The sequence below is a fragment of the Scyliorhinus canicula genome, chromosome 11, assembly GCF_902713615.1.
Source record: "Scyliorhinus canicula chromosome 11, sScyCan1.1, whole genome shotgun sequence".
Classification (NCBI taxonomy): Eukaryota; Metazoa; Chordata; class Chondrichthyes; order Carcharhiniformes; family Scyliorhinidae; genus Scyliorhinus; species Scyliorhinus canicula.
In genome coordinates this window covers 37,765,064-37,778,803 of record NC_052156.1, presented here as the reverse complement: position 1 = coordinate 37,778,803, position 13,740 = coordinate 37,765,064, and the positions used below count along the sequence as shown (strand labels likewise).

Here is a 13,740-nt window from a genome sequence, read left to right as displayed (position 1 = left end):
TTTCCCCTGGTGTACAAAGAGCAATTACTGCTGGCAGAAAAACTCACCAATCCTATTTTTTCTTAATTTCAGATAAAGGTATCAGCTCCCATGTAATTTATTTTTATAATCTCTGACTGTATGAAATGTGTACATTTAATACTGCTGGCATGTTGATATGCTGATAGGATTTAGTGATAGGGCTTGATGCTGACAACCTCAAAAGTCAATTTGTGCGTGTACAACCAAATCTCCCCACAGTCGGCATGTTCAGTACGTTTTCTGAGATGCTTTCAGGGTTAGCCAGGTTGGTGAAAAATAAAAATAAGCAAGACAAGCAAGAAAGATTGGTGTCCTGGAAAGGAACCCAAAGCCCAGACAGAATATAAAAGATGAGAATCTGACAGAAAATTTAACAATATGACAGACACGTCATGAAAAACGGCAGTCAGAATGATAGTGGTGAGAGGGAAATAAAATAATTGTCATTCTGGGGAAGAGAATGCACGTGATAATAAAGAGGAGTGACTCAATGTTTAAATAGTTAACCGTCCACCTCAGTTCCGTGACGTTCTCAGCACCCGCGATGAAATAAATGTGCTGGGATATGTTATTGGCGGTAGGGGTTAGAAGTACCACCAACTTTAAAATCCATTTTGGAGATGAAACCGGTCTTGGGCAGTAGCGCAGAATTAGTTATAGCAAATCGACAGCTGGTTTTAGACAACGCCTAATTTTCTCTCTCAGGGGGTGTAAAAATGGCAAAGAAATCCTGTAGTTTCTGAGTGTACGTGAACAGTTAAATTAATTACAACACTTAAATGAATTAACATAACCAGCTTCTCAAGGCAACACTACATATAAAAAGCACAGGTGATCTCAGTAGCTGGTTTTGCTTAAATATTTTCAGGCTCCTTTTCATTTTCTTTAATAGGAAAATAGCTGCATAAATAATCTAAGGTTATACAGGAAAATATATATTTCGAAATCAGAATTCCTATAGTGCAGAAGGAGGCCATTTGGGCCATTCGGCCCATCAGGTCTGCACAGACCCTCTGATAGAGCACTGTGGTGATATGCCTGTGCACAGTTTTGTAGATAGTTAGTAAGCGACCTACAACCAGCTGGTGGTGTCAGACATCCTTCACGTGATTCGAGATACCTGCCAGTTGGTAGTAGGACGCATGAGAGGATAGCCGCACTTCCAGGAGAATTCACTGAATTCATTTAGTAGTTATTGTCTGTAGTAATCTGTTAGTTATCTTTCCAGGTGTTTATTAATCATCTTTCTAGTTGAACAATTACATATTCTGTGTACCTCATTACAACAGCCATACCACCGAACACAACAAGCACCTCACCCAGGCCCACTCCCCCATACTAACCCCATAACTCCATTTAATCTTTCGATACTGCGGGCAGCATTGGAGGCACTTTGGAGATCTTGGGGGAACTCGGCCGATTTTCAGGATACAAATTGAATATGGGAACAAGTGAGGCGTTCCTAATTGATGTCAGAGGGCAGGAAAGGAGACTCGGGGAGTTGCCATTGAGGGTGGTGGGGGTGAGTTTCAGGTATCTGTGTATCCAGGTGGCGTGGAGTTGGGCACAGTTGCATAATCTGAACTGGGCTCAGTTTGGTGGAGAAGATGAACAGGGACTTTAAGGGGTGGGATGTGTTGCCGTTGTCGCTGGCAGGGCGGGTGCAGACAGTGAAAATGACGGTGCTGCCGAGGTTTCTGTTTGCATTTCAGAATCTCCCAATCTTTGTTCCCAAGTCCTTTTTTAGGAAAGTCATTGGGGTGATCTCCGGGTTTGTGTGAGCAGGAAAGACCCCGCAGGAGCGGCAGGCTTTTTTAGAGTGGGGGGGCTCTAGAAAAGAGGGCAAGGGCTGGCGTTGCTGAACATGATGAATTATTACTGGACAGCGAACATTGCTATGGTGAGGAATTGGGCCGTGGGGGAGGGGTCAGTGTGGGGGGGCAGGTAGAGGTGCCATCGTGTAGGGTACGTGTTTGAGGGCTTTGTTGTTGGAACCTTTCCAGTTCTCGCTGTGCAGGCGCTCCGGGAGTGCCGTGGTGATGTTGGCCCTCAGGGTGTGGGGACAGTGGAGGCAGCATTCAAGGCTGGAGGGTGCCTCGGTATTGGCACTGATCTGTAATAACCATAGGTTTGTGCCAGCGGGGCTGGAGTGGCAGCAGGTGGGGTGTGAGTGCTTCAGTGATTTGTTCATTGCAGCAAATTGGCAGGGCTGGAGGACTTGGAGGAAGTGAATGATTTTCCCAGGGGGAATGGCGTTAGGTACCTGCAGCTTCGGGACTTTGTGAGGAGAGGTGCCGTCTTTTCCTGGCGTTGCAGGACAAGGTGCTATCGAAGGACAAAATAGGAGAGGGGAAGGTTTCAGATATATATAAGGAATTGATGGAGTTGGAGAGAGCCCTGTTGGTGGACATTAAGCGTAAATGGGAGGAGGAGCTCGAAGAGGAGGTTGGGGCCGAGACGTGGGTGGGGGACTTGCGGAAGGTGGAAAGCATCCTCATCATTTATGAGGTTAAGCCTCATCCAGTTTAAAGTGGTGCACGGGGCTTATATGGTGGTGGCGAGGATGAGTAGGTTATTTGCAGGGGTCGAGGATAGATGTGGGCGGTGCGGCCTGAAAACCATGTCCACATGTTCTGGCTGTGTTCAAGACTGCGGGTGTTCCCAGACGTGTGTGGTGAGGTGCTGAGTGTGGAGGTGGTCTCGAGTCCAGAGGTGGCGATATTTGGAGTTCGGAAGACCCAGGATTCCAGGGGGGTGAGAGAGGTGGATGTATTGGCCTTTGCCTCCCTGATAGCCCGGAGACGGATTTTGCTCGGGTGGCGGGACTCTGAGCTGCCGAAAGCAGGAGTGTGGGTGAGCGACCTGGCAGAATTCCTGAGGCTGGAGATGGTCAAGTTCACTCTGAGGGGTTCGGCAGAGGGGTTCACCCAGAGGTGGGAGCCGTTATCGATTTCTTTAAGGGGACTGAGGCGTCAGCAAGTGGGCATTGTGGGGGTGGGAAGGGGGTTAAAATGGGGACGGCGAGATGAGGCGGGGGTTGGTGTCAGGGAGAGTGCAGTTGCTTATTGAGTGTTCTGTTGTTCTTCTGATTTTCTGTGAGTATATGTGAAAATGTCTTGAATTAAATATTTTCTAAAAAACCCACAAAGCTCACCAGCTATATTGATGGTCAAAAGGAATCCAAACACACATTTTGACCTTTTAACTTCCCCTTCAAATTAAGAGACAGTCAGGTAACAACATCAGACACAAGTGGCCAGAAAGGTACAACATTCCAAAAGCAGAGTCTTTGACTGTGGGAAACAAGTTTTTGTGAGAAATTACACCTCAGGTGAAAGCTGGACTCCAGCAATTGTATTAACAAAACGGCTCAAATTTCATATACTGTACAATCTGACGATGAATGAATTTGGTGTGGGCACGCTGACCAATTATTTTCTGCAAGCAGTGAGAGTACAGAATCTGTATCAGATCTTTTCAGCACAGAGAGTATGGACAGTGACATGCTCGACTTGAGGACCACAACTGCCAAAATTACGGAATCTGTTACAACACAACTGGAAACAGTTCCTGAGTTGGTTTCACCAGATATAACACCAACCAGTGTACAGGACGATACTCCGAGTACTCCTAAGAGCCAAGTGCCTGAACGCCGTGTTCTGCCAAAATGAGACAGACGTCCACCCAAGAGGCTATCTTACTAATGAACATATGTATTCGTAACATAACAATGTTAGTTATGGCATAATGTGTTGGTTCTGCATTAAAGTGTTTGATTAAGTAAAAATGCCAGGGGCACTAAAGGAGTAAAGAGGGAGGGGTGTTATGTATCAGAGTAACACCATTGGTTGGTATAATGACATGTGTTACGCAATGTAATCGCAGCATTTCACGGGCTTTTGGGAGTTCACCATTGCACCCTGTTTGAGGGTATAATAAACCCCTTGCAATATGTTATACAAACTCAACATGCGTCACCTCTTTGTGGCTATGAGAAAGAATATAACAGAAACCTTCTGGAGGTCCATCCAATTAAGGTCGGTGACGCACCAGGGAAGCAGGAATCCCAAGAGAAGGATGTGCAGCAATGTCCATCAGCTCCATTATGAAATGAAATGAAAATCGCTTATTGTCACAAGTAGGCTTCAATGAAGTTACTGTGAAAAGCCCCTAGTCACCACATTCCGGCGCCTGTTCGGGGAGGCTGGTACGGGAATCGAACCGTGCTGCTGGCCTGCTTGGTCTGCTTTCAAAGCCAGCGATTTAGCTCTGTGCTAAACAGCCCATTAGAGCAGATGTGTGATTCATTGAAAAGTAATTTTTAGAGCACCACCCTGACGTAGGCCTATGGGGTCGCATATGTAGCTGAGTTGCAGCCCTAGCAGAATGCAAATTTGCTGCCCCATGCAGATTAGATGCATCCCCTTGACTCCCATGCTTCAGTCGGATCACTGCCTGAATCTATTTGTTGGCTTAATACTCTAAACTAATAGGGGGCTAAACAGCGTTGTCTCTGTAAACAGGTGCAAGGAATATGATGCTCGAGTAACCCATTCCCGTACCAGCCTCCCCGAACAGGCACTGGAATGTGGCACCTCGGGGCTTTTCACAGTAACTGCATTTGAAGCCTACTTGTGACAATAAACGATTTTCAATTTTCATTTCATTCCCTTTTGTTGAATTTCAGGTGGCACATAATCAACATACAGCCCCGTGTCTGCGTGGGTTTTACCCCCACAACCCAAAAGATGTGCAGGGTAGGTGGATTGGCCACGCTAAATTGCCCCTTAATTGGAAAAAATAATTGGGTACTCTAAATTTATTAAAAATTAAAAAAAAATTTAAAAAATTAAAATCATCATACAGCCAATGCGAACAGCACTGTTCATTGATGCTTCAGTAGAAGGCCCAATATTGCAACTTCCAAATAATATTTAATGTTAAACTGTAGTATGGGTGTTTGGCAGAGCAAGGGGTAACATAGGACTGGGGGAAACCACCCATATTGTGATGGAAAGGGAGTCACACGATTCTGTACTGAGTACAGTAGAAGAGCCTCGAAGAAGACAGCATGTGGACAGCGCCCATGCAGAGTTGTATCCTGGAGATATATAGAGTTATGAGTTGTTCACAAACACTTAATGTTCAATCATACAAGCCTCCAGACCGCTCGCTGAGACACCAAATAAGTATTACAACAGGTGGCATTGCCCATAGCCTGCACCTTTTAAAGAGGATATGCTTTGTCACTGGAGTAGCTGATAGCAATTGTGCGGGAAGTGAATCTGACTGAGAAACAGTGAAGAATCTCACAGTATGGGAGAAAACGGGTTCCAAGGTGCTGAGATGCTGCACTGAAGGTCTCAGAGGAAATAATGGAAAGGAGGAGAGATGTCCTGTATTCTCAGGGGGCCCGCCAAAGACATGATGAGAAGACATTGGGAGTGGATAGCTTAATGCCAGAAGTCCTGCCGAAGGATCTGGATGCAGTGCTGCAAGAAGGTAAATTAGTTCACGCGAGTGGTCAAGGTCAATTGCACTTTCAAAATGGCATATTCTCAACAACTTCACCAGGAGCTTCAGCCGTTTCTCAAATTTCCATACCCCCATCACTCAGCTCCCAACATTGTCTATCAATCAGGCCTTATAGCTAACATGCATATGCCCTACCACATCATCACACAATTAGCACTGCTGCAAACTTCAGAGCCACAACTCACAACTCGCACCCCTGCCATCATGTTAGTCAGAGAACCCAATTGCAGACACTCACTGACACAATGCCTTTTTTCTTGCAGGACAAAGTGGCACACAACCAGAAGCAGCAAGAACAAACTGCGTGTCCTAATCCCACACAGGCGATGGTGTTCACCATTGCTGTGGTCTTGGCCAGCAGCATGGCTGAAACCTTCGAAGGTGACAGTATCCTCATACCTAATCATCCCTTGCACATCCCACTTGCTGCTCATCCCATAATCCCGTCTGATTTATCAGCTGTGATAATGCAAGACTGCGTCTCGTGCATTTTTTTCCCCTCCACAACCTGACTCTTGTATTTTCCTTTCAGATTCCCAAGAACTGCAACCTGGCTCTTTTGGATGAAACTAGGACAATATGGGATGGAATTTTCCCATACTTTTTTCAGAGTGTCAGGCTCTGACTGAAAGCCAGCGTGCAGCTGTCTAACTGCCCAATCCAAATGTTATCCAGGTTTCGAGGACCTCTGAAAAATAAAATTCAGTGGGCATGGTTTGCGCCATCACGATGGTGGGGCAGGGCCTGAAAGAGTCGATGAGGCCGACTCCACAGTGATAAAGGGTGCCCAATCAGCACAAAGAATAACTCCCCCCCACCTCGCACCACTACCCGTCCCCAAGGATTCCCCCCTCTGACATGGGGGAACCCCCCCCCCATCAAAATCGGAGGCTCCCCCTATCCCCACCATCATCAGCATCAGGGATTTTCCCTCCCGCTGCCCCACCATCACCACCATTAGGGGCTCCCACCACACCACCCCCCCCCCCACCACACCCCCCCACACCCCCCCCCCCCCCCCACCACACCCCCCCCCCCCCCCCCCCCCCCCACCACCACCACCCCCCAAAACACAAGCATCAGTATCGGGGGCTTCTCCCGCCGAACAAACATAACTCGAAACCCGCCCCAATATGGCTTCCAAGAGGGTCTACCCCAACACTGCCCGGCACAGGTTGGTAGTGCCAAGTTGGCACTGACCAGGCATGTCCTTCTGCCCCCTGGGGGCTACAATTATCTTTGCGCCCCAAGGACCTCCACTTGACTGACTCAAATTTTTCCAAAGCTGTGTGAACCTCACCGATGTTTCATTGAAGCTGGGGGGGGGGGGGGCATGTGGTGGGGGCACTCGTTAATTGTATTAAAATTGATTTAACTGAGGTTCCCGCCCTTTCTGGGCATGAAGCTCATTGCGTCACCGGTTTTCCAATTCTCACAGGATTTTCCAACCGCATCCACAATCTTGCTGACCGCTAAGACGGGCTGAGAATCTCCCCCGTAGTGTCCATGATGATGAAGACACAACACCATCACTTGCTTTCAGAGTACCAGCCACCAGCTCAGATACATTGCAAGTATTTCAGAAGATAGTAAGAAGTCTTACAGCACCAGGTTGAAGTCCAACAGGTTTGTTTCAACTAGCTGTTGGAACAAACCAACAAACCTGGTGTTGTAAGACTTCTTACTGTGCTCACCCCAGTCCAACACCGGCATCTCCACTTCAGAAGATAGATTAGAGGTCGGATCCACACATGGTGAGACACTGGACATGGAAGCACTATAACCAGGGCAAGGGCAAGGATAGCACAGATGGCAATTCATCGGAGGGTGAGATTGCAGACAAATGCTCCTGCAAAGGACTCAGATGGGGATTTCAGTGAGATAGGTTCAGGAAGCTGATGGACCTGCATAATTCCAGTTGCAAGCCCATTGCAAGCACATGCATTATTACAAGTAGTTATGCTAAGCTAAAAGAAACAGATTCAGTGGGTTTGCAATGTTTCCACCTCTCCCCGCCACCCTCATGATTCCATACATTCATTTCACCAGAAACTGAGAGGCTTTACTGCCAGGTCTCACGAAGTGTATATGCAATAAATATTTTGATTAGGTTAGAATGTGCAATAATGGACTTACAGAATTAATATTTTTCACTTGCAGCTTGTGGGTAATTCTGAGTAGAAGGATTACATTCTTATCAGTGGGATGCAGATTCAGTTCTCATCAAGCATGTGGACAGTGTACTGCGACAGTGCAGCATCTTATTTATTTAAGTCTTAAGTTTATTTCCATTAACTCAGTTAATGCTCTTATGTGGAGGCATGACAGGGCACCTCAAACTAATTCAATGCACATCCAGTTCCACGTGCAAATTACGGGAAATGTCAACCACATGTGCAGGAAGTGTCATCGGCTGGATGTTGAAAAGCAATTAGTAAGGCAGACTGGATCCCGAGCCTCATAAGCAGAGGCACTGAGTACAAAAGCAAGGAGGTTATGGCGAAGCTTTACAACAAGCTCGTCAAGTCTCAAATCGAGTTTTGTACTAAATGCTGGACACCACACTTCAGAATGAATGGGAAGACAGAAAAGATGTACAAAAATGGCTCCAAAGATGAGGGACTTCAGTTACGTGGATAGATTGGAGAAGCTGGGGCTGTTCTCCTTTGATAAGGGAAGGTTGAGAGCAGATTTAGTAGAGGTGTTCAAAATCATCAGAGGTCCGGAGTGAGTAGAAAGAGACAGAGTGTTTCCCTTAGTAGAAGGATTGAGAACCAGAGAAGACCAATTTAAAAAGATTTGTAGAAGAAACAAAGGAAACAAGAGGGAAAGTGTTTTTTAATGCAATGAGTAGTCAGGATCTTTAATGCACGTCCTGAGAGTTTGGTGGAGGCAAATACATTTGTGGCTTTAAAAAGGGAATTGGAAAATTATCTGATTGGAAGCAGTTGTAAGGCTATGGGGAAAAGTCAGGAGAGTGGGACGAGCTGACATGGACACAATGGACCAAATGGCCTCCTTCTGTGCTGTGAGCATTCATTCTCTGATTCTCTGTGTGTACTTGCACCGAGGAAATGGTTGTATTTAATGATTAAGAGCCCTAGATTATTACCTATGAAGGCTTTCACGCTTGACAATATCTAAATGATGTAAACAGAAAGTCAACCAGCATTGTGTTCTAATGCACTTTATCAAAAAAGCTGTTCAACCTCTTTTATGGATGTACTTACTCTTATTGCTTCAGCTTTATTATGAAACATTCGTTCCATATCCTTGGCCAGTTTTTTGACAAGCTGGAGACCATCTATTTCCTGAACAGTGACTGTTTTTTCATGCTCTTTATATTTCTGTAAGAAAAGACAAAGGGAGATCAATTTATACGTTCAACACTATTTTGACTAACATGTACTCGGGAAAATAAAATGTATCTTGAGAGGGAGAACTGTACCCATCATCTAACCTTCAAGCATTAACCTGACGACACCAGTGACTCCAGCTCAAAAATATTCATTGGTTGTGAAATGTTCTGGGATCATGAAAGGAAATACTGTATATCAATGCAAATTGTTTCTTTCTTTCAGGTGAAATCTGTAACCTGGAACTTATTGTGATGAATGATGTACAAACACTGGTTATCGTTGTAGCAAATTCTTTCCTTCACTACTTCAATGGTGGAATTAGGTTATTTAAATTAATTGAGTTAACTGCTCCCTTTAAAGGAGAAAAGAATCAAATTTAGTACATTTTCCTGAACCCCATCACTGTATTGAACTTAATTCTAATGAAGAGTCAACTCTTCCCAAAATTTGATAAAGAAACCCATTCAGCATAAACTTTTAAGAATTTAGCACATTCCAAAAACAGTACAGTTACTGTTTTGTGTGTGTGTGTGTTGGGGGGGGGGGGGGGGGGGGGGGGCGCGGGTGGGTGGCTCCGGCTGCACCTTTCCCGCTGGCCAGAATGGTGGGATCCCACACCAGATTCTGTGTTTGGAACCTTATTAATTATTAATTATGCACAGGGACGTTTCCTCTTAGCCCAACAGCTGATTCATCCACCAGCCATTACCTGGGGGGTTTAACTACCAGTCCAGCACACTCATACCACTCTCTTCAGCCCACATGTCTTCAGGAGATCCTCCAACATGTCAGGAAGGCAGAAGCAAAATGTGAGTAGCCTCAAGAAGAAGGCAGCAGCAACAGCTTTTGCCGCCAAAGCCTGCAAGGCCCTTACTCGAGAAGGCCAGGCCCACAGGCATAGGCTCTGCTCTAGAGGTAGCTCAAAGAAGCATATCAACCTCACCCCTCTGGCCTGGGAGCCCATTGCCCAGGAGGACAGCATGGCTGGCACCTGCCGATGAAGTGCCACACAGTGGAGGAAGTGGATAAAATATTTTGTCTGCTCCACCAGGGTAAGTCCTCTCTCAGCTCCCTCCACTAGCAAACTTTCAGCATGGCATCATGTACTCAAATGGCTACTCACTTCACAGATTTCACACTCATTTGTGAGGAACACATATCAACTCTCAAGAAAACTTTTACAGCGTCCACCTTGGGACCAGCTACCCTCTCAGTCCCAGTCAGATGATGGGCCCCTGGAAGTGGTTACTATCTCACTGATGGAGATGGAAAGGCAGACAGTGAAACACAGCGCACAGCTTCCAAAGTTTCTCAGCAGATTATATTGCACGATGGATGAGTCTGCATTCTGTTTAATGTCTTGGCTCTGACATGCAAGTACCTCGAGCCCACCATGGGAAGGTTGGTGACCACCATGGAGACCTTGGTCCAGCGGCTCCTGCCAGATTTGTGCTTGTTAATAGCCAGAGTCTGGGCCTCCACTGATGACACTCCAAGAAAGTGCATCCACTAAAGTCCTCCCTGCCTGTGCCCGCACCAAGTCCAGCAGTACAAATTTCCACGAGTGCTTCTGCCCCAGAGTAGGAGACCATTATATGGCTGGTATCCTCCAGGGGGTGGGCCACCAGAGGCTGTGTGCCAAGGTCAACACAGGCATCAGGACCTGGCAGTCATCAGGCTGCCTTACCCCCTGTTGCAGATGTCAGGGCTGCCTCAAGATGTAGTGGTAGGGTGAGGAAAGTTAAAAAGTTTTGATGTCACCTCTGGGTCGGGGGTGCTTTATTACTGTAAATAAAACACACTTTCTGAAAACCATTCCGTGGGTATGTAAATATTATGCTCAGACAAAAATGTTTTGGCTTGGATCTTTGCAATCCTCTTATCCCGAGATTCAGCCTTCCTCACACTCAGAATGTCCCCCTTTAAGATTAATATACATGTAATGTCATCCTCAGTGCCACTTGATACCAGAACTTGGGTGTTGACAACCCTTAGGCCTTAAGGGATAGCAATGGCTGAGGAGGGCTCATCAACAATGTGACTCTCTGCGTATCTGGATTCCCGAATGGGTAATGTCCCAAACCAAGAAACGCATTTTAGGATGACAGCCCTATGCTGGTCCACACTTCCTTTGTGGCACTGTTACAAACAATAGGAAGTGGCTAGCCTCAACTCACATCGCTGTTCTTCTTTGCTGGACTTTTAGTTGACAGTGTGAGCATATTAGCAGGACACTGATGACCACAGCTAAGATCTAATCCTAATGAGTTGTGAGCTGTGAAGCCAGTATGAATGTAGGACCCACCCTCTCATGTGATGGTTCAGCTTTCCCTTGCAAGTCAGGAAATGACTTGGAGGGCTTGAGATGTCTCCTGATGATCGGATTTAGTTTTGCTTCTTCTGGAACCGGTCAGCCATGAGGGTATCAGGGGCAACCCTGCCATGTCTCTCCTCCTCCATGGCATCAGCACACTCATGTCCCTCAGTATCTCCCTGAGCTTCCTGCACCTCCTCATCTTCTGAGGCAGACACCTCCTCCTCCAGTTCACCCTCTGGAAGGGATTCACCTCTCTAATAATAATAATAATAATAATAATAGCTGAATTGTGAAGGGCACAGCAAACTGCAATGATGCGGCAAACCCTCTTCCGTGTGTATTGCAGAAAGCCACCTGATTGGTCCAGGACCTGAATCACATCTTCAGAAGTCCCAGGCTCTGCTCAATGGGGGAGAGTGTGGTGGCGTGAGCAGCATTGTACCTTTCCTCAGCTGGAGTCCGAGGGCAACTCACAGGAGTCATTAGCCATGTTTAATTGCATAACTCTTGTCTTCCAGCAACCATCGCTGCAGATGTTTTGGCCCCTACAAGATCCCAAGCACCTGGGAGCAACTCAGAATGTAGGAGGTCATGGCAATCCCCAGGGAACCGAGCACACACTTGCAGGATTTGAAATGGAAGCCCTTGCGGGTGGTGAAAATTAAGGGCGGCTGTCAGGATTCCACATTGCCACATGGGTGCAGTCTATTGTATCCTGCACTTTTGGGAAACCTGAGGTAGCTGTGAAGCCCGTGAATCTCTGAGCCTGACTATCCGCATCCAGAGAAAAGTTTACATAATGGTGGGCCTTCCTGTCAAGGGCATCAGTCACCTCCTTTATGCACCAACTAAGAAATGCTGCACATGTCTCCAGTTGATCGCTGATACCACCCAAAGGCAAAGAAAGTGAGTGTTGCCATCACTCACACAACTACTGGCAGGGGGAGTCCTGCAAACTCACATGCCATGAGGTCTTCACTGAGCATGTGACAGTATATGGCAGACCAGATCACTGGACACTCGCAGCCTTCCCCTGCAGCCTGCACTGCCTCTCACTCATCTGTTGGTAGAAGATTTGTCGACAGTAGACCCTCGGTGTGGCAAATCATCTTCATTGCCTGGGTCTCTGCTCCTCAGCCTCCTGTGGATGCTCAAGTTTTCCCTGGCTATGCCCCCTGGCTGTATCTCCTGCTGAAGCTCTGTGCAACAATGCTTTCCCCTCCTTCTCCTCATTCATCAAATGAGGATTCTAAGAAACGATGCCTGGACCACTCGATCCATTATCACATTTGCCTCCTTTCTGAAAATATATATTGAAGACCAAAATGGTTAAAGGCTGGCACTGCAAGGGTGCCCAGATGGCACCAGCAGTACCAGGGTACCCCCTGCCTAAAGGGGATGCAGCTTGGGGCCTCCCACCCTTGGAAGACGCCCACAAATACCGCTCCATTTGTGGGGACCAGTGCTGAACTGCACTCAACCGTCCTCTAGGCGAAGGGTATGAATACCAAAGCCTCAGGTACCTCGGGAATCTACACATTAGAGTGAGATTTGCAGATTTGTCAAAATGTGATCCCGCCCAGAATGGGCAGGATTTACATCGCAACATCTCGCAAGATCGCGTTGGATATTGAGGGGTGTTGTGAGCTGGGAGGTGTATCCTGGGAGCGGGGTCTCCCGGCTTTTATCAGCCACGTGCGCTGTGGCGAGCTGCTTTTCACGTGATGTGTGGCCATTGGATCGCGCCCATCATGTTTTGACTTCAGTACGTTATGTGCTAACAAATTCCACAGGCCGACCACTCTCCGAGTGAAGAAATTTCTCTTCATCTCTGTCTTAAATGGTCGACCCCATATCCTCTGACTATGACCTCTGGCTGTGGATACACCCACCATCAGGAACATCCTTTCTGCATCTACCCTGTCTAGTCTAGTTAGAATTTTATAGGTTTCTATGAGATCACCTCTTATTCTTCTGAACTCCAGCGGATACAATCCTGACCAATTCAATCTCTTTTCATAGGTTAGTCCCACTATCCCAGAATCAGTCTGGTAAACCATCGCTGCACTCCCCAAATAGCAAGAATATCCTTCCTCAGATAAGGAGACCAAAACGGCACACAATATTTCAGCTATAACCTCACCAAGATCCTGTAAAATTGCAGCAAGGCAGCCCTGCTCTTGTACTCAAATCCCCTTGCTATGAAGGCCAACATTCCAATTACCTTCTTTACCGCCTGCTGTTCCTGCATGCTTAACTTCAGCGACCTGTGTACGAGGACACCCAGGTCTCATTACACTCCTAATTTATGGCCATTCAGATAATAGTCTTTTTGGACTAATAGTCCATTTCAGATAATGAAAGAATGTTTCTTCTATCTTCTTGTATTTGCTACCAAAATGGATAACCTTGCATATATCCAAATTATACTACATCTGTCATTCATTTGCCCACTCACTCAACTTGTCCAAATCACACTGAAGGATTTCTGCATCCTCCTCAGAGCTC

The 13,740-nt window shown here is 46.6% G+C and overlaps 1 protein-coding gene across 4 annotated transcripts in view; it reads right to left on the bottom strand.

The window, feature by feature from the left end:
* The window catches only part of cacna2d3a (calcium channel, voltage-dependent, alpha 2/delta subunit 3a), a 1,093,156-nt gene that overhangs the window by 873,482 nt on the left and 205,934 nt on the right, over positions 1-13,740 (bottom strand). For all 4 annotated transcript variants that reach the window (XM_038812776.1, XM_038812778.1, XM_038812775.1 and 1 more), the window contains exon 3: positions 8,787-8,903. In XM_038812776.1, the coding sequence (XP_038668704.1) occupies positions 8,787-8,903 (117 nt within the window). The remainder of the gene's footprint in view (positions 1-8,786; positions 8,904-13,740) is intronic.